The sequence below is a fragment of the Rhinolophus sinicus genome, linkage group LG09 (genome assembly GCF_036562045.2).
Source record: "Rhinolophus sinicus isolate RSC01 linkage group LG09, ASM3656204v1, whole genome shotgun sequence".
In the NCBI taxonomy this organism is placed as follows: domain Eukaryota; kingdom Metazoa; phylum Chordata; class Mammalia; order Chiroptera; family Rhinolophidae; genus Rhinolophus; species Rhinolophus sinicus.
The window spans coordinates 107,219,172-107,239,951 of NC_133758.1; the positions used below are offsets into that span (position 1 = coordinate 107,219,172).

The following is a 20,780-nucleotide window of genomic DNA, read 5'->3' on the forward strand; positions in this document are numbered from 1 at the left end:
ACACATATAATATTTTATGATGCAATTATTTATCAGCCATTGGGGGCAGATTTTTTTTTTTTTTTTTTTTGCTTTTGCTAGCAAGTTTTTAAATATAAAAATTAAAAAATTTAATTAAAATTAAAAAATTTTCAATTACAGTTGACATATAATATTGTTTTAGTTTCAGGTGTACACATAGTGATTAGGCATTTGTATAAGTTATGAAGTGATCACCCCAATAAGGGTAGAACATTTTTAATAGCTTTGTTGAGATATAATTCGCATACCACCCAATTTACTCATTTAAAGTTATAATTCAATGATTTTTAGTATATTTACAGAGTTGTGGAACCATCACCACAATTTAATTTTAGAACATTTTCACCCCCCTGAAAACAACCCATGCCCTTTAGCTGTCACTTCCTATTCCTTTACCCTCTCCCACTCCCCACCTCATACCCCCCCACTCCCATCCCTCAGCAACTATAAATCTATTTTCTGTCTTTATAGAATTGTCTGTTCTGGACATTTTCATGTAGATGGAATCATACAATTTGTGGTTCTTTGTGACTAGCTTCTTTTGCTTAGCATAATGTTTCTGAGGCTTACCTATGTTGTAGCCTGTGTCAGTACTACATTGATTTTTATTGCTGAGTAGTATTTCATTGTATGGATACGCTTCGTTTTGTTTATCCATTCATCAGTTGGTGGACATTTGAGTTGTTTCTACTTTCCGTTATTATGAATAATATTAGTTTGAACATTTATCTACAAGTTTTTGGGTGACCATATGTTTTCATTTCTCTTGCCATGGAATTGTGAGATCATATGGTAAATTTATGTCTACTATTTAAAGATACTGTCAAACTGTTTCTTTTTTTGAGTGGCTGTACCATTTTACAATCCCATCAACAATAGACGAATGTTCTAGTTTCTCCACATTCTTGCTAACACCAATTTTTGTCTGTTTTTTTGATTATAGTATTTTAGTGGATGTGTAGTAGTATCTTATTGTGGGTATGATTTGTAGTGATTAAAGTTGTTGAGCATTTTTTTCATGTGCTTTTTGACCAGTCTTTGTGAGTCCTTTGCCCAGTCTTTAAGTAGGTGGGACATTTTAATCTAGCACTTAGGTTACATGTTATGTTTTATGGCTACTCATTTTTTTTCTCAGATGATGTTTCCTAATTATTTGCTAGTGATTTTTCAAGTAATTGTGATATTTTATCAATTTTGATAAAATGCAGTTTTCTGTTAATAATAATTTCTATTTCCTTAGGTCACACTGCAGAATCGAGTAGCATTGCAAAAAGCTAAGTTATCAGTTTATGTGCAACCACCGTTAGCATTGACTTGTGATCAATTCACCTTTGAATTTATGGGTAAGTGTTTTCTTTGGCTGAAAGTCTATCATGGTGTGAGGATTTTTATTTAATTAAAAAATTTTAAATTAGTGTGTTTATTTCATGGCTATGTTTCTTGTCTGAATCGTGAGACTGCTATCTTCCCGAAATCAATGCTTATGTTGTGTTGCTTATACTGTTTTCCCTCTAAGCATCAAGCGTGGACATTCAATGAATGGTTGTTGGAGCTGAAGTAATTACAGATTTCCAAGTGCTTTCCTTAACTAGATGGACCTGTAATTGTACTTAAATACTATAATTTGGAAGGCTTTCTTTATTGGTGTTTCTCTGGTGAGCTATTTATTGAATCAGTAATGTTTGAAGAAAGAATATTGACTTTGGAGTCTGGCCTGAGTTTGAATCCTGGCCCTGACACTCTCTCTGTGTAACCTGGGCAAGCTACTTTAGTAATTACTTGGAGCCTCCGTTTTTTTAATCTGCAGAAAGGGGATGATGATATCTTTCTTGTGGGGCTGTTTTGAGGATTTAATGAAAAAATGAATCTGTGTAAGATATCTGTAATAATGCCTAAAATGGTGGACAAGTCGTAAATGGCAATTCTTCGTAAGAATTCTTTGCATAGAATCTCTTCTCCCTTACCACTTACATCTAAATTGTCATTAATACTGTTAAAGTGATTTCTGAATTATCTTTTGAGTCTTTTCCTTTCTTTGTTTGCTGCTGTTCAGCTGTATATCTTATTCATGAAGTCAAGACATCTCTCTCTCTTTTGCCTTTGTCTACCCAACCCTTACCTGAGTAACTGGCAGATAGTGGGAACTCAATAAATATTCATTGAATGAGTGAAGGAATGATTGAAGTGTTGAAATAACCTTGCAGGTGGTATCCAACCATTGGTTTCTCACTTTGTTTTCTAATGTTTCCACAATACTTCCAGTTTGTCTTTCTAAAACACATTTTGAACAATTTATTCTTCCAGTTAAAAACCTCTTATGGCTCGCTAAAACATGTGTGGGAGGTCAAAGACACGAATATAGAAGGCTATGCACAATCTATTGAGTTGCTACAGTTCTAGTTACACCCATATGCAATCCCCCAGCCTTTGATTGTCCCCTGCAGTCTGTGTGCTAGCCGTGATAAAGTCCTGTTCCCCTCTTCCAAGTTCTCGCCCTTTTGTGCACCTTTTTCTCTGTTCATGCTGCCTGTTCATGTGAGTCAAGAGCAGCCGAGGTGTAGGGTATTAGGCCCACTTGTTCTGGAGTCAGTTCCCAGCTCTGTATTAACTATGTGACCTTGGGCAAGCTTCTTAATCTCTCTGTAGCCAGTTTCCTCATGCAAAAAAAAAAAAAAAAAAAAAAAAAAAAGGACAGTAATAGCACCCACCTTATAGGGTTGTTGTGAGGATTAAGGGAATTAATCCATATAGAGTGCTTAGGATGGTAGCGGGCATGCAGTGTGGGCCTAATTTTAACTGCTGTTAATAATCATTGTCCAAATTGTGTAATGTATATTACTTTTACATTGTTTATAGCACCAGAGATGACGAGAACAGTAGCCTTTTCTGTTTATCTGAAAGGAAGTTATACACCACCTGAATTGGAAGGAAATGCAGTCGTTTCTTATTCCACACCAACAGGTAAACATATAGTTTTTCGGGAATTTATAAGCCTAATCACGCCTTTCATATTATTGGAGTTATGAGTTTAAGTGTTAAGATGGGAAAACACATTTTAAAATATTATTAAATGAAAAAATATTCATTTCTAGTGTTAACTAAAATTGTGTGTCCAAATTACTTTTATGTGTTATGAATAATTAGTGATAAATCCATTTAGCTGACTTCTACGTATGTTTGATTCTATCTTTTCAATTAATAGCAAATATATTTTTATTCCTACTAGGAAAATGGTATCTAGTCAGACTTCATTTATTTGAACTAAAGAGAAAAGCCTAGTCTGCATTAGTGAAAAAGATTATTATGGATTACTTTAACATTAAGGCAGTATTCAGAGTTTTAGATACTGTTTTAGTGACTAAATAAAACTCTGGCATCTTATGAGTTAAAATACTTAGGAACAGATCTACTAAAATTTGATCTGTATTTTTTTCAAGAAACTCTTTTTAGATTAAAAGGGTTAACTTTAGGGCGGCTCGTTAGCTCAGTTGGTTAGAGTGCGGTGCTCTTAATAACAAGGTTGCCGGTTTGATCCCCACATGTGCCACTGTGAGCTGCACCCTCCACAACTAGATTGAAACAGCTACTTGACTTGGAGCTGATGGGTCCTGGAAAAGCACACTTAAAATAAATAAAAGTTAAAAAAAAAAAAGGTTAACTTTAGTCTAATTGAGATTCAATTTATAAATTTTAACTTAATGGGGTCCAATTTTATAGTTTATTTCCCCTGTATAGTGAATTTTTCATAGTAACAGTTTGACAATTAGAATAAGAATAATTAGAGCATTTAAAAAAATGTTTAAATGTAGTGTATCTGATAATTGGGTATTTCAGCAATGTTGCATTTATGCTTTTAAAATATTTCTATATAGTTTTCTTAAATTTTTCCCTCTATTGAAGCCCACTTTGCTTATTTAGCAATGTTTTTAATAATTGTAGGTGTTTTTTGTTTTGGTCTAAGTGAACTTTCTGGCTTATACATTAGCAACTCTATGCTCTGAGATGATTTAACATTCATACATATTTTCAAAATATTTCTTCCGTTTTGTAAGTTATTTACTTTAAATTGTTGAAAAAAATCAATTTTTAGCCAGAATGACCACTTTAACCATTTAGCTATATTTTTCAGAATTAGGAGTTACATAAATATTTTATGTTTAAGTGGTTTTGAGAAAGCTGGCTGCAGAAAGAAATATGAAACTTCCATAAGGGATCAAGGAATGATGGATTTTCAGCGGGATATTTCTGAAAAGAACATTGAAATTTTCAATGTTATTTTAATTTTGAAATATGAAATAAAAAAGTAAGAAATATTTGGCTAAAATCTCTAGATTGTTTATTATTAATTGAGCATCTCAATAATCAAAGGCATTATTATAATTTTTATCCTTGTTATGCTTTGAATATGCAGTTGTAGAGGCTGTTGATGACTTAATTCAACTAATTATTTCATTTGTTTTCCCGGAAAAGTAGTGACACTGAATGAAAATAAATTTAAAAAAGAGAAATGGGTTATATAGCAAATGGACAAAATGCTTACAGATACATTATAAATTGTAAAATCAGTCTGAGAGCTTATTGTTACACATACCATTTTTAGCGATTATGCTTTTCTATAGACAGAATTTAAAATATTATAAATTATTGTTAAACCAAAGAGGACAGGTATTAATTGGTTGAAAGTTAATGAGAAATTGCAGTAAAAAACGTCTATAAAACTAAAAAAATACCAAGACAAGCCAAAAAAACCCCCAAAAACAAAAATGTTACTCCATAGTAGTATCTACTGACTGAAATTATAATATAAGCAAGACTAACTGGAAATATTATTATTATGTATTTGGCCTTTCTCTCAACTTTTTGTTCAACAATTCATTTAATGCTCTTGATATCATTTACATACTGAGTCTGGTTTGCTCTACCTCTTTTTGCCTCATTTATACTGGAATAACAGAGTCTCGTGGACTTCCGAGAATGGAAGTGCAAATATTTTGTTAGATTTCATTTATTCATGTTTTACTCTTCAGTTGTGGATTGACTTAACTCTTTTTTATTGGAGAGCCATTAAATCATCAGTGAGAATCTTGAGAATTTTAATTTATATTTTTAAGCAGATGTGTATATTAAATTTGTGTTGTAATTTTATCACAGATAATTTGTTGCATTCTTTTTCCCCTACCCCTTTTTGCATTTCCTCTGATGGATAGATCGAAATCCTGATGGTAAGTGAGAAGATAATTTAGAATAAAATGAATTACAGGACTGAAATTTGGTCAATGAATTGAATTGGTGGTATACTATGAATTAACTTTTTTTATGGGCCGATATTTTACCTATAGAAACCTCTCTAAGGATGATTTCAATTCCTTGATCCAGCTACGGACAGTCAAGTAGATGTTTCCTCTCATATAGACTTGTCATTCATTATTAGTTGTTTCAGAGTCACGAGAAAGAATGAAGCTCTGTGACTTTTGAAAAAAAATCAAAGGTGTCATTGACAATTTATTTCTGTAAGTCATTGGTGATTTACCTGTATGTCCTGTTATCTTATTTTACTAAAATAAAGAGGAAGGAAAAAAGGTGTTTGTTACTGCATTCTAAATGGTCTGTTTTCTACGTGCCCCAACAGACCTGCCTCCCTCTCTGATCAGAATGCCATGAGTATGTATTCTGTAGGCCTGTTCCTTGTCTTGTTTAGAATTTGTGGGGGAATGTCATCAAGGGTGTGACCCCTTGAATTTTCCTGGGTGAGTGTTAATTGTTACCCATTTGTTTTCCCCCAAATCTTTTATGGTTCTACTATAATATTATCATAATCTGAATTTCAATAAGTTTGTTCCTCAGGTTCCCCTAGTAGATTTTGAGCTCTTTGAGAGCAGGGTTCAAGAACTTATCTTTGAATTATGCAGTATCAGGGTACATGACAGGCACGCTAAAAGAATCTCCTACTTTGATAATTTTTCCTCTTAGACACAGACTAAATGTGGTGGTTTATCTTAGTTTATTGGCTATTTAAAGATAAATATTAGACAGTATTAATTAGTCATAATTAAATAAAACACTTAAAAAATAATGGCAATGTTTACTCCTACAGTTTGGGTGACGCCAACAACCTGAGTTGCATACGAAGTTCTGACAGTTAAGTTTGTGAACTTGTTGCAACGATGTTGCTAACATTTTTTGATATCAGAGGCATTATCCGTTACGAATTTGTACCAACTGGACAAACAGTTAACCAAGTTTACTATTGAGGGCTGAAAAGGCTGCATGAAAAAGTTAGACGACCTGAACTTTTCACCAACAATTCATGGCTCTTGCATCACGACAATGCACCGGTTCACACGGCACTGTCTGTGAGGGGGTTTTTAGCCAGTCAACAAATAACTGTATTGGAACACCCTCCCTTCTCATCTGATCTGGCCCCCACTGACTTCTTTCTTTACCCGAAGATAAAGGAAGTATTGAAAGGAAGACATTTGGATGACATTCAGGACATCAAGGGTAATATGACAACAGTTCTGATGGCCATTCCAGAAACAGAGTTCCAAAATTGCTTTGAAGGGTGGACTAGGTGCTGGCGTCAGTGCATTGCTTTCCAAAGGGAGTACTTCGAAGGTGACTGTAGTGATATTCAGCAATGAAGCATGTAACACTTTTTCTAGGATGAGTTTATGAACTTAATTGTCAGACTGGTAGTATCTGGGAAATGAAAGTATATTTATATGAGAAATATTTTAACAGAAGAGTGTGTTTAACTTAATAACATAAAGTATACTTGTCATATTAGAATTTGAGTTATCAAAAATAACCTATTATTAATGAATATTTATATTTTACTTTGTAAGATTGCATATAACTGGCAAGATTTTGCACTAACTTTTGTAAAATACCATATTATTGCCGTGTTTCCCTGAAAATAAGACCTAGTCAGACAATCAGCTCTAATGCGTCTTTTGGAGCAAAAATCAATGTAAGACCGGGTCTTATATTAAAATTGGGTCTTATAGTAAAATAAGACTGGGTCTTATATTAATTATTGCTCCAAAAAACGCATTAGAGCTGATTGTCTGGCTAGGTCTTATTTTCAGGGAAACACGGTATTTAAATGATTTGTTTTAAGTTTTAAAAAAATTAGTAAAGTTTATTATTGAAATAAATTTATTCCCTCTTACTGTAAATTCACCCCAAACCTTGAGGGGAAAAAAACTCCACAATATATGGAAATTTTAGTATTTGAATACAAAGCTAAAGCTGGTTTTAATAATCTCTTATGATATATTTTAAAATTATAATTAAGCTTTAGGGAGTAGAGTTGAAATATTCAGCTTCATCTAGGAAGCAAGAAAATAATATGTTGCCAGTTTGCTCTTACTTTACACACAAAGCTTCGGATTTCAAAGACTGGTCTATTTTATTGGCCTGATCTGTTCAGGCTGTGTTGCAGATAAGCAGTCCTGCTTTTACATGTGGAAAGAGAGAAGCAAACGAGGTTTTATGTTGTCCCAGAAGACTTAGTCTCCATTATTTCTGCATTAGAGTTACATGACATGGGCAGTGTAAAACATGGCTGCAGATGGAGTACAGTACATAGCCAGACATAACAGGAAGGGATCAAGGAAATTCTGGCTACCAGACATTGCTACTGCTTTGGGGTTCCTTGTTTTCAATATGAAATGACTCTAGCAGGCCCCTGGAAAGAGTTCTAAAGGCATTATATAGATGTGTCATACATATATATGTAGTTACTCTGCTCTGATATATATGTTCTCTCTCTCTCTCTCTCTCTCTCTCTCTCTCTCTCTCTCTCTCTCTCAGAACATTTGGCTTCCCTCTTGACAGTGATACTGGGCTCTTGGGTGTGCCAGGTGTAATAAGAACTCTCTTTCTGGAAAAATTGTTCTGTCAGGAGTGGTTTTGATGTGAATTTTCTCTCTAAGTGTTAAATAATTTTGTGATTAATTGCACCATAGTAGTTGCGACTATCCATTTCCTCTAGGAGGCTAGAAAGGGAAGCATTTGAAGGAGAGGTGATTATATTTGGTAAAAAAAGTACACACCACAGAGTCAGACTGATGAAGGAGTAGGCCAATATTTGAATAGTATAAATGACCAAATTTTTCTTTTCTCTCAGCATAAAACTCAGAGAGTCGAATAAGTCAGATATAAAGACTGTTTGCCAACTGCACAGAGAGAATACTGGGGATGGTAGGCAAAGTTAGGACCACTGAGTTGCATGCTACTTGCAAAGTCTTTAAATATAAGCAGGTCTTTCCTTATTACAGGTACACACATGCATATACTCACATACCTCTCTATGTGTTTCTGGCTTCAGGCTCTTAGATACAGTCATAGCCTGAAGAGTAACTGGTAGCCAGTTTGCATTTCAAGTTTCTCAAGAAAATGTAAATCTCAATAGAAATGTGCCTCTGATAAACCCCATCTCTACATACTAGAGATTGTATTTTGAAATGCTTGGGTTTTAATTTGATGGGAAGTAATATAAATACTGGCACTGTGATTTTTCTTTTAGAAGATATGGTTTCCTTAAACTGGTTTCTAAAGGATTTCATATTCTTTTTCCCCCAATGGCAAAACTTTTCAAGCTGCCATCATTTAAAAAATAGCCATAATCATTTCATTAAGTATGATGGTATGAATGTCATCATTTTTCAAAGTAATGTTTTCCAAATGTCCTATGGAGCAGGTTTACAATTCCTGGAGAGAGAAGAAATTCTGGCGGGGTTCTACAAATCTGAGCAATTGCAGATGCTTGCCCTAATGTGTGATATTGTCATTAACGGTCCTAGCTGAACTGTGAATTGAGTTATAATGTATCTACCTTTTTGGGTTTATTAGTGCTTACAATCCGTTTGTTTCAGTTTCTGAAAACATATACACCACCAGTTTCTTTAGCTCTGGGTTCTTGGAGCTTTAGTAAAAATCTTCAAATATGTAGACTCAGGAACAAGTGTTGTTGATCATGATTAATATTTTTTACAGATTCAATCAGTACCTGGTCCAAATGAAATAGAGCCACAGTTTGAGCAGTATCATTTTAGAAGAACACTTACAGCCAAATTTTGTTGGAACAATTAGCTCAGACTTTAGTTTAAAGTATACAGAAGATAGCTTCTTTTTGTGCAGATACAGAATTATCAGAAGATGAAATGTTTTCTCCCGTTGTTCTATTCATTAAAAATGAAGGCAATGGAAATAGATTTCGGTTTCCTTGTTCTTTCCAGACTGCATTCATTAATTGAAGCTATAACTTATATATTGTAGAGGAAACATATTAGTAGGCATATTTCCATAATTTGGGGATATATGGAATATATGAAGTTGGAAAAAATAATGCTTCGTAATATTTTTGTGGTGATACTGATAGTTGTGGTTTGAGCAGTAGCTTAGATCATGCTACCATAATATTTTGAGTCAAAATATTTCATCAGTGTAAAGTACAAATACACATGCCTCTAAAATCTCACAGAATGTCAGGAAATAATACCCAGAGACTTTTCTGAAGAGCCACCAGTTACAATTTGCATCTAGGATTCCAGGAGAAGTGAATTTAACATCTGTTGGTTATGAGCAAAAAATGAGCTATGTAAAATTTGATGGATAATAAATTATGTTGAAGAGAATGACAAATATGCTCCACATGCTCTGAAAAAGTATTTAATTGACCTCATATATCAATATGCTTGCCATTGTTGGTGATCTCCCACTATCCTAGTGAATAAGTAATGCTGAAAATTATACTCCCAGCTTGGAAGTAGAGTAAGCCGCACAACTCCAACTGGCATTAACAAGTATATCGCTAATTCTAGGGATCCTATTTTGGGATTGTGTCCCCAAACTTGAACTGCTTCTACTTTTGCTATTTTTAAGGTGCTCACTGACTCCACTGTGAAGAAATAAAGAAATGAATGAGTGGATCCATCAAGTAGAGGAGAACAGTTTAAGTTTTCCATTTCTCTAAAGCAGTATGCTAAGATACAGGTTTTTGTGCATTCTCTTTTATGCAGTCAAAAATAGAATCCTAGAATAAAAGGAGAGAATACTAAAGTTGTAGAATTGCTTTTCTACATTTATAATTAGAGAGCCTAATTTGCTTTGGTTTCAATTTCATTCTCTGTAAAAATATTGAAAGGAATGATTTTTAAAAACTTATGAGGTCAGACAATTAAGTTTGCAAACTCATCCTAAAAAAAGTGCTACATGCCTCATTGCTGAATATCACTATGGTCACCTTCGAAGTACTCCCCTTGGGAAGCTATGCACTGACACCAGTACCTAGTCCACCCTTCAAAGCAATTTTGGAACTCTTTTTCTGGAATGGCCATCAGAGCTGTCATTGGATTCCCCTTGATGTCCTGAATGTCCTCCAAATGTCTTCCTTTCATTATTTCCTTTATCTTCGGGTAAAGAAAGAAGTCATCGGGGGCCAGATCAAGTGAGTAGGGAGGGTGTTCCAATACAGTTATTTGTTTACTAGCGAAAAACTCCCTCACAGACAGTTCCATGTGAGCTGGTGCATTGTTGTGATGCTAGAGCCATGAATTGTTGGCGAAAAGTTCAGGTCGTCTAACTTTTTCACGCAGGCTTTTGAGCACTTCCAAATAATAAACTTGGTTAACTGTCTGTCCAGCTGGTACAAATTCATAATAAATAATTCCTCTGTATCAAAAAAGGTTAGCAACATGCAACAAGTTCGCGAACTTAATTGTCAGACCTCGTAATTCTGACATAAAACTTTTCATTATTATTTATTGTTCTGTTACTTATTTCAACATGCCCATATACATAATGAAAAAAATTGACAATTGAACAACTATGGAAACCTTTCAAAATGTCACTTAGCAGTGCTATGTAAAGTTAAATATATTGACAAAAATGTAATTCATATGAAAATAATGTTCTTAATTTATAAAATGACATGAACTTCAATAGAGCAAATTTTGCTTTCATGCTCATAATTTATTGCAAATTGTTAAATGTAATTTGAACTTTTAATAACAAAAAAGTTAAAGGTTAAAAATTTGGGGAGGTAGAGAAATTATTAGATATGGTCATATAGAGGCTTTCTGATATAAATTTCATATTCATTGCTCATGTTAGCTAATAGCTTTAAATTAGGGCTAAACTTTTAAGGTCTTGGTTTAAAGATAGTTCAGTAATTGATTATAACTATACATAATGTAAAACTGTGATGATTTTTAAAATATGGTATTACTACGTAAGAAGGCAGACCTCATGCATCTGTTCCTAGGTAAGATTTTATTTTTGCCTTGCACTTTTTGACAATAATATAAAAATACGGATTATGATAATAATTTGTAGTTATTTCAATTATGCTAAACGAAATGGGCATGCAGCAAACTTTAAAACTAAGATACAAACTATTAGTAGCACACATTTTTTGGGGGTCAAATTATTTTTCAAATCTATGAATCTACATTTCTTTCTTTTTATTTCAGGCATTCCTCAAGTTATCCAATGTAAATTTAGACTCCCCCTGAAATTAATCTGCCTACCAGGTCATCCTTCAAAAACTGCAAACCACAAACTAACTATCGATACCAACAAACCTCCAGTTAGTCTTCTCAGTCTCTTTCCAGGTAGGACTTTTGAAGTAACATGCCTGTAATATCAGAAATGTTAAGAATTTAGAATGGAATCCTTCATCAGCATGTAATGATGGGGTAATTATCAGATAATTGTTAAGTCAGAATACAAAAATGCCTCAAGGATTTTCCCCTCTTGTTTGCCTTTTCAAAGGCGAATAGCTTATATCAACATGGCAATAAGGTGTACCTTTTAAGTTTGATTAAAATTATTATAATCATTATTTTGCTTCAGTATTCAGAAATGAAAACATCAAATGTTTCTTTTTAGACTGTGGAATTTTTGTCTTGGAATGTAAATATTTATTATTCCTCTTCATTGTAGGTTTTTGTATATGTAACTTTTTAAAGTATATTCTTATGCCCCTGAAAAGTAATCTCCTAACTTGGTCCTTTTTGTGGTTCTGTTGTCTCCAGCAGCTGGAGGGGGTAAACGTTTGTTCTCTGGCTCTGCTCATTTAGAAGGGACTTCCTATATAAAGCTTGAATGTCACAGTGAACATTTCGGGTAATTTGGGAAGGTGTGACTTTCTCCAGGTGTCAGTTTTTTTTGTTGTTTTTTTTTCTGAGTAGTTTTAGAAGAAAAAAGAGAAGCGTTGATTGGATAAAACATCTCTAGTAACCAGGGTTTCTAATGTGTCCCATCTATTCACTTTCTTGGTGATGGGGTGGAATTAAAAAACAAATCTGGGAATTAAATCAACACTTTTAAATTCTTCATTAAAAATCGGCACTGGTGACTATGAGGGGCATCCTCACTATTGCATTAGTGGGTAGGCTTTAGAATACAAAGAGTATTTCCTACAAGGTGTAGGAATTTATGGTAAGTCAACTTTTGTGTTATTAACTACTTAAAGTGCTTAAAATTTATTTTTCAGTAATTTGAAGTGTTTAAAAAGCTTTATTTATATATAGCTATGAAAAACCTCTAAAATTCAATGCTCGTTATTACTATTAATCTATTCTGTAGTTTGAATTGAGTTTGGGTGTCTATATCCACAGATAGTTAGCAAATAGTTTTGTACCTTTTGGGTTTTCCTTTCTCTTCCCTTCCTTTCTCTCCCTTTCCTTTCTCTCCCTTCTTAGTCAATTTTCTTATAGCAAATTTGGATGATATAAAAGGCAGATTATAACATCTTATACAAATATATGAGTTCCTGGGTCTTCTATATGATCCCAGAAATTTAGTTGAAAATTATATGTTGCACACCGAATTTATTGGTGCCTTTGAAAAATGTTTAAGACCCTGGCTTCTGTGTGGTTGCTCTTTACTGCAGAAGGATAAAACCCACTGAGATGGAATAAAATGCATGCTTTTGACCAGAGAGGTAATCTCTGTAAGATATGGATTGAACAAGAAGTACTAGAAAGCTTAGATAACTCATCCATTTTTCTCCTGATTTGGGGCTCAATTTTTCTGATGTCATAGGTATCTTAGGCTTTACGGCATATATTTGCTTCTTACTCACTTTAGAAAAGGGACTTAATAACAGATTTAAAAAAAAATTTCCCTCAAGATCTGCTATATGTTATATAGCATGTTTTCTTTTGGAGTTACTGAATTTGTGTTCATATTGAACATGCTGGAATCCTGTAATTGTTTAAAATAAACACTTTTTGTACTTTTCATTTTTCACTTTTCCTGAGTACTTTTCCTCTTGGTATACATGACTTTTATATGTTGATGTCAAATACAGTTACTATTGCAAATCTACTTTTTAACTGAAGTAAACAAATAATAAGCTTCATAGAGAAGAAATAAAACTACTTTTAATCTACATGTCTTCCTATTTGTGTATTTCAGTTCTTTTTTGTGAACAAATATAGGTACATTTAAGATAACTTTAATTTTTCTTATTACAAAATAAATGTGAAATTAGAAATGGATAACCAAAGAAAAACGAAACAAAAAAAAGTTACTGGTAGTTCTACCATCCAGCAAAATCTAATTATATTTCATTACATTTTCCTAATCTTTTAAAACATGTTTTCTCTCAGCATTTAGTTCTCCCAAAGAATTTTATTCTGCATAATGTTGTGAGACATCTTTCTATACGATTAGATTTTTAAAAATTATTTGATTTTAGTGATTGTGTCGTATTTTATCATAAATCCATACTATAAAATCATTTGATTAGCATTATATTTTAGACATTTATGTTGTTTTCAGTTTATTAATATTGTAAGTATATTATAGCAATACTCCAAATTTATTATTATTTCTTTGATGAATATTTAAAAGTGGAATTACTAAGTCAAACAAAAGAAAAAAATATTTTTAAAGCTTTTGAAATATAATGTGATATTGACTTCCTGAAGGGCCGTATAAGTTAACCCTATTAAAAGTGTTTGAATGGAGGTATCTAGTATCCCAAATCCTTGCCAATAGAAATATTATAATTATAAAAGCTTTTAATATGCTTAATGGCTGTTTAGAAAAATCTTTATTTACATATGTGTATATAAATAACTATCTGGGGTGCTTTTGGCTAAATGTGACTGAAGCAATAACGAAGTATTTTTTAAATCTCATATAAACAGAAATCGAGAAGTGGGCAGTGGAAGCTGGTATAATGGTTTGTGAATGTTATCCAAGACCCATCTCTTTTCTTTCTTTGCAATGTGCATTCTCTAGTGTGTTGGCAATAAGATAGCTGCTTCAGCTTCAGTCATCATAACTGACTACAAGGCAGGAGGTAGAGGAAAAAGATAGCTGTTTTAGCAATGAATATGGCTTTCATCAGAAAGGCATGCTTCTAGAAAGTTCTTAGGAAATTCCTACTTAGGTCTTGATAGCCATTATAGTGTCACATGGCCTTTTCTAGTTGTACAGGGGGATAAGAACTAATGTAGACGCACTAGGTTGAAAATATTAACAGATGTTAAATTAGCTGACATGCAGTGTATGCCATGATACCAGTTCTTTTGTACAAAAATTTTACTTAAATGTAGCAACAAATAGCATGCCATTGTAACAGTCTTTCATGCTACTTGAATATATGGCTATCTTTCTTTGTCAATAAATTTATATTGTTAACCATTGCATATTGTTTAGAGGTGCCATGTACATCGATTTTAGTACCTCGCTGTTTCGTTTTGGAGAAATACCTTGAAGACAAATGACCAAGTTAGAGAATATGCACATTTGAAAACTTTTTTCAAAGGCCAAACTTCCTTCCAGGTTATATGCCCAACACCAGGGTTCATGCCCAGGGAAGCAGCTAGATTTAAATTTTAAAAATTTTTTGACATGATTAGGTAAAAAGTGACTTCTCTTTTTTTAATTTACATTTCTAAAAATCATTTGTTTTTGTAGACATTTAGTAATTTTTATTCACGACTCATATTCTTTTAATATATAAGGTTTATATTTTTAGGTAGTAAAATTTAATTGTTTCATAGTTTCAAATTTTCATGTTGTGCTTAGAATGGTCTCTATTTTAAGATTATAAAATATTTACTTATGTTTCCTTCTGGTGCATTTTAATACATTCTTTAATTCTCAAATACAGCTTCAGTGTATATTTTTTTTGTTTTTGTAAAAAATCTTTATTGGAGTATAACTTATTTATACCTTTCTAAAGTGTACAGTTTGATGTTTTGATGTCTGTATATGTCTGTGAAAACATCTCCTCAATCACAATGCTGAAAATACCCATCACCCAACAAACTTCTCTTGTGCCTGTTTGTAATTCCTTGTTCCCCACCCCAGGCAAGCACTGGTTTGCTTTCTGTCACTATAGATTAGTTTGCATTTTCTAGAATTTTATAAAATGGAATTATTTAGTATGTGCTCTTTTTTGTCTGCCTTCTTTCACTTCTTTATTGGATTATGTGATTTACAAATATTTTCTCCAGTCTATGGTATATCTTTTTTTTTTTAACAGTGTCTTTGGAAGAGCAGGAGTTCTTAATTTTGATAAAGACCAATTTATCAATTTTTTCTTTCATGGATCATGAATTTAATGTTATATTAATAGCTAAGAAAACTTTGCCTAACTCAAGGTTACAAAGTTTTTCTCCTATGTTTTTTTTCTCCTAGAAATTTTCTAGTTTTACATTTTAATTTAGGTTTCTTACCCATTTTGAATTCATGCATGTTGTGAGATAAAACGCATATTTTTGCCTGTGTTCCAGCACTGCTTTTGAAAAGGCTATCCTTTTCCACTAAATGGCCCTTGCAACTTTGTTGAAAATATCTGTGTCATGTAGGACTACATAAATCATCTGAAAAAAAAAATAGATTTCTGCTCTCTTCAGTTTGTTCCATTGATCTATTTGGCTTTGGCCACTAATATTGCTATATACCAATAGTATAGTGTCTTAATTACTCTAAATATATAAGCCTAGAAGTCAGGAAGTATAACTTCTCCAACTTTATTCTTTTTTTTGTCAAAGTTTTTCAATGTTTATTTTAGGGCAGACTTCAGCTACTACTGAGGGCAAACTCTTCTGTGTGTTCTATTCGAGGCCTAGTAAATTATGCTGGTTTATATTCTGGCCAGTGAGGACAGGAATTATTCCTGGCCCTGTGTGGAATCATGGATTATGCCCTGTAATCTTTTTGGGGGTTCTTTCCCCACCCTCAGGTAGTTTCCTTAAGACATGTACTGATTAGTATTCTGATGAGTACTCAAGGGGCACTCTGCAGACCTCTGGACTTCTCTCTTTGTAGTTCTATTCACTTTTATACCCTGCCCTGTGAACTTTCACTGCTTTGGCTTCCCAGACTCCCAGCTCCATGTCCTCTACTTGGGGAGAATGCTGGGTTACACTGGGTTCCATCTCCCTGTGCCTAGCAATTTTCTCTAGGCAGTAAGCTGGGGCAACCAAAGGCCTCACTTTATTTGTTTCTTGTTTGTCAGGGATCATTATTTTTCATTTCCTGATTTCCAGTGTCTTCAAGAATGTTCCATATATTTTGTTTCACTTTTCAGTTGTTTTAGATGGAAAGGTAAATTTTGCTCCAGTTTCTCCATGTTGGCCTGAAGTGAAAGTCTCTAACGTTATAATTTTTATTTGTTTGTTTGGAGTCAGTATTCAAATGTGATTCATTTATATTGCAATGTTTTGACATGAAGTTTTTGATATCTCTCTACTTCTATAGGTTTCCCCTTCATCTCTCTGTTTAATTGTTTGTTGAGGAGTACAGATTATTTTTCCTGTGTGTTTCCCACACTCTGAATATTGCTGATTACATCCCTGTGATATTTAATAATTTCTCTGTCTACCTTTTGCCTGTAAATTGGTAGTTGCATTTCAAGCTAATAGAGTCAGGATTGATTATTTTGCCCACACTACTTAATGAATGGTGGTGTATACTTTCATGAGGGTATACATAATTTATCCCTTTTTTTGTATATAATGGTAACAGCCATTGATAGTCAATGTTGAGATCCATTAATTCATTGGAAGTTGAAAATGATTATATACTATTTCTTTCAAACTTCCTTCAATTTTTAGCTGGAATATTTCTATGTGGAGAAACTTGTCCTTATCTGCTATTGGTTACGTGGTACAATTCGAGTAGGATCATCAGGATAAATGCTTGGTTCTTTATGTTTATTACTGATTTGAAAAATAGTGAGTTGATAAGAAGAAAAATGAGTTGATTCTCTAGGGTCCTCCAATAGTGAGCATTTGGGTTTTTGGTTTGTTTTTAGTATCACTATAAACACATGCCTTTAATTATATTTGATGTGTTTCACTACATTGCAGTCGTTATCTTTTTGATACTAAAATATTGTCATCTTTGCCTAGTGGTAGTCCCTTTGAATTAGCTCTTACATCCTTTCCATAGAACTCTACTAGTGCTTTTGTTCTAACTTCATGTTGTGCATTTCCTGCCTCAGACCTAGAATGAACCAGTAGAAGAAAGGAAATTAAATCATTTCTGAGTATTGTTGTGAGGCAGAAACTTTAGCAATTGGAAGGTACTATGGAAATCAGTTAACGGAGCTCATACATGGGCTTTAAACATGACTAAGTAACATAGCAATACTTGTCAACTAAGCTTCCTATTTCAAACGTTAAATATTTTGCCTTATGGTTATGTAAGGTAATTTTTTCTGTTGGAAAGTGTATATTAAAATATAGCTAGCATACAGTATTATGTTAGTTTCTGGTGTACACCATAGTTATTCAATATTTATATACCTAAAGAAGTGATCACCATGGTAAGTCTAGTAATCACATGGCACCATACAATGTTATTGCAATATTATTGACTATATTCTCTGTAAGCTGACTTTTTTCTTTTCTTTGAAGGCTTTGCCAATCAGTCAGAAGATGATCAGGTGAATGTAATGGGTTTTCGCTTCTTAGGAGGTTCCCGAGTTACTCTTCTTGCTTCCAAAACCTCTCGTAAGTGAAAGCATGGTATTGTTGCTTTTGAAATTTTCTGTTGAATGCACTGCATCACAGGTCATCATCACATCAAGGATTCTGTGAACGGTGATGTTCAGTTAAGTGCCGAAAACCAAGAACCCTGGTATTAAGTCTATAGGACATAAAAGTTATAGATTGGACCCTGTTTCGTTAGAGATATGTAACTTTGTGGGGGGTGAGGAGAGTTTGCAAGAGGAATTTAAAGAATTGAAAAATGTTTCTGAGAGGTATAGTGGTGAACTAGGTTATAGGGACTACTAGAAACTGGAATTAATTTTTGCGTGTGTGTATATTACATCCTTCTTTTGGATATTGGCACAGATGAAGGTGAATGTGAATGACTTTTGCTGAGACTAATCTCTGTAGAATGAAAAGTAGTAATTATATAGTCAAGTTTGAATTTCAGATTTAAATACGCTTTATTGATTTGGTTGCTTCATACAAGAATAACAGTTGAAACTACTCAATGAAAAACTGACTTTTGATGTATGTGGGATACTGAAGCCATTAAACTCACTGAGTTATATACACCTTCATGGAAATAAAGTAAAATATTAAGTATTTAACAAATTTTAGGAACATTAAAGGTATTAGGCAGAATGTATGTGTACATATATACATACATACATATATATATATGTATACACACACACACACGGTGTGATAAAAAAATATGGTGGATGTTTAAATAAAAAAAATTATTACAGTAAAAGACATATGCCATTAATCCCCCTGGAAATACTCCCCCTCGCTTTGAACACACTTATCCCACCATTCTTGCCACTTTCTGAAGCAGTTCTGGAAGTCCTCTTTAGTGAGTGTCTTTAGTTGTGCTGTCGTGGTTGCCTTGATATCCTGAATGGATTCAAAACGTTTATCTTTCACGGTCATTTTGACTTTGGGGATGAGCCAGAAGTCACAGGTGCCAGATCTGGTAAATAAAGTGGATGAGGACACACCATGATATTTTTATGTGACAGAAATTTCCATGTGCCAGAAACGTGTGTCACACGGAGCGTTGTCATGATGGAGGACGAGGTAAAGACACTCACGAGAGAGGACTTCCAGAACTGCTTCAGAAAGTGGCAAGAATGATGGGATAAGTGTGTTCGAAGTGAGGGAGAGAATTTTGAGGGGGATGAATGGCAATGTGTCTTTTACTGTAATACATTTTTAAAATTTAAACATTCACCATATCTTTTGTTCACATCTCATAGTTACTGGGGGTGCCAAAAAATGTATACACATGACTTGTATTTATCTTTTGTCATACGTATATATTATTACAATTTTAATACAGGTTTTTCCTTTCTTAAAATGTGTATACATTTTTTTGGCACCCTCTGTATATATTTGGCTGAGTTCACTACCATTTTTTAAGTCTCTGCAGTTTGTGCAATCGGCTGTCACTTTCTACTTTATGCATTTGCAGTTTTAGTTGGTTATTTGTGTTGTAATCAGAATGTATAATAAAATGGGGACATATCTTTTTTTGAAAAATAAAGGAGGAACATACACACATCCCTATTACAGAAACTATAACGATGTTTCTGTAGCTGAAATCATAATAGCTTCTGGAATATATAGATTGGTGACCGGTGAAATAGGCATGGATACAACTAAAAATTCTAGAATAAGGCCCAGAAATCAAAGACAAACCAGAGAAGAATGAGCAGATTCTGTACTTTTCCTGGTCTCTGTGGTTGGTCATGATTGCAGTTTTCTTTACATTGGCACCATTTTGTTTTGATTATCTTTACTCTTCACTTGGATGATGGAATCGTTTTGGTACATTTCTCTTTGTTAAAGTATAATCTTTCATTAAACTGAAAAATTGCTGGCAACATTTCCTTGGGAAATTGTACACACCTGTTTGAACTTCAGCTGATGATGGTGTATGACGAATCTGCAATTGAGACCATTAAAACAGGCACAGTTATTCTTTGTGCAAGTGGGGATATTTTTGTCCTAATGTATTATATTTATTCCCTTTTAGGTTAAGTAATTCTTAGAGCATTGCTGTGGGGCATGATTACCATTGTCTAAATGTCACCCAATATTCAGGTGTATAACTGATATATTCACATTTGTTTGACTATGTGGCAGTACTGTGACACAGCCATAGTGTGGGCAGACAGACTAAATAGTAGAATAGGACGGGACCTTTTCAATAAAGAACCAAACGGACCATGTAAACTGAAACCTAAAGAGCAGCCGTTATAATTCCCTGATGGTTTTTAAGGCTTCAAGTGACACATAGACGTCTACCTAGAAATTGCCTTTGGGGATGAAAGGGGATAGATATGAAAAAAGTAGAGTTTTCTGGGGTTGAGGCAGATGTCAGTGCCCTCTACTGCTCTATCAGAGTGTACATCCCCAGGAAAGGAATGCAGTAGTTGTGCCCAGTCTGTGTTGGCATTTTTCTTTTTTGTGAAAGGCATATAGTCTTTAGTCCAGAAACCTAGATTGACAGAAAAACCTTACGTATGGAAAGACCACAGCATTTCTTCCCTAGTAAACAGTCTAGAGCTTTATAACTCACATAGAGTTGCCCTTGGATCTTGGATAGTGTTTTCTGTGGGTTCCACATAGGCAGTTCTTTTTAAAACCTGCTTGACAATCAACAAGGCTTGAAGTGTGCTATATGGTAATTTTAGTTCGGTTTCCTGATTTGGTATAGAGAGCAGCCAAAGCAGACGAGAGAAAAGCCAGTGCAGCTCATTGTCTCAGATACTAAATCACATTCTC

The 20,780-nt window shown here is 33.7% G+C and overlaps 1 protein-coding gene across 2 annotated transcripts in view; it reads left to right on the forward strand.

Annotated features, from left to right (window-relative positions):
• Positions 1 to 20,780, forward strand: part of BBS9 (Bardet-Biedl syndrome 9) — a 358,339-nt gene that overhangs the window by 153,910 nt on the left and 183,649 nt on the right. Inside the window, exons 13-17 of one of the 2 annotated variants that reach the window (XM_019757306.2) lie at positions 1,262 to 1,364; positions 2,878 to 2,982; positions 5,229 to 5,243; positions 11,499 to 11,639; positions 17,913 to 18,008. In XM_019757306.2, coding sequence (XP_019612865.2) covers positions 1,262 to 1,364; positions 2,878 to 2,982; positions 5,229 to 5,243; positions 11,499 to 11,639; positions 17,913 to 18,008 — 460 coding nt within the window. The remainder of the gene's footprint in view (positions 1 to 1,261; positions 1,365 to 2,877; positions 2,983 to 5,228; positions 5,244 to 11,498; positions 11,640 to 17,912; positions 18,009 to 20,780) is intronic. The other variant, XM_019757307.2, reaches the window with a different exon arrangement.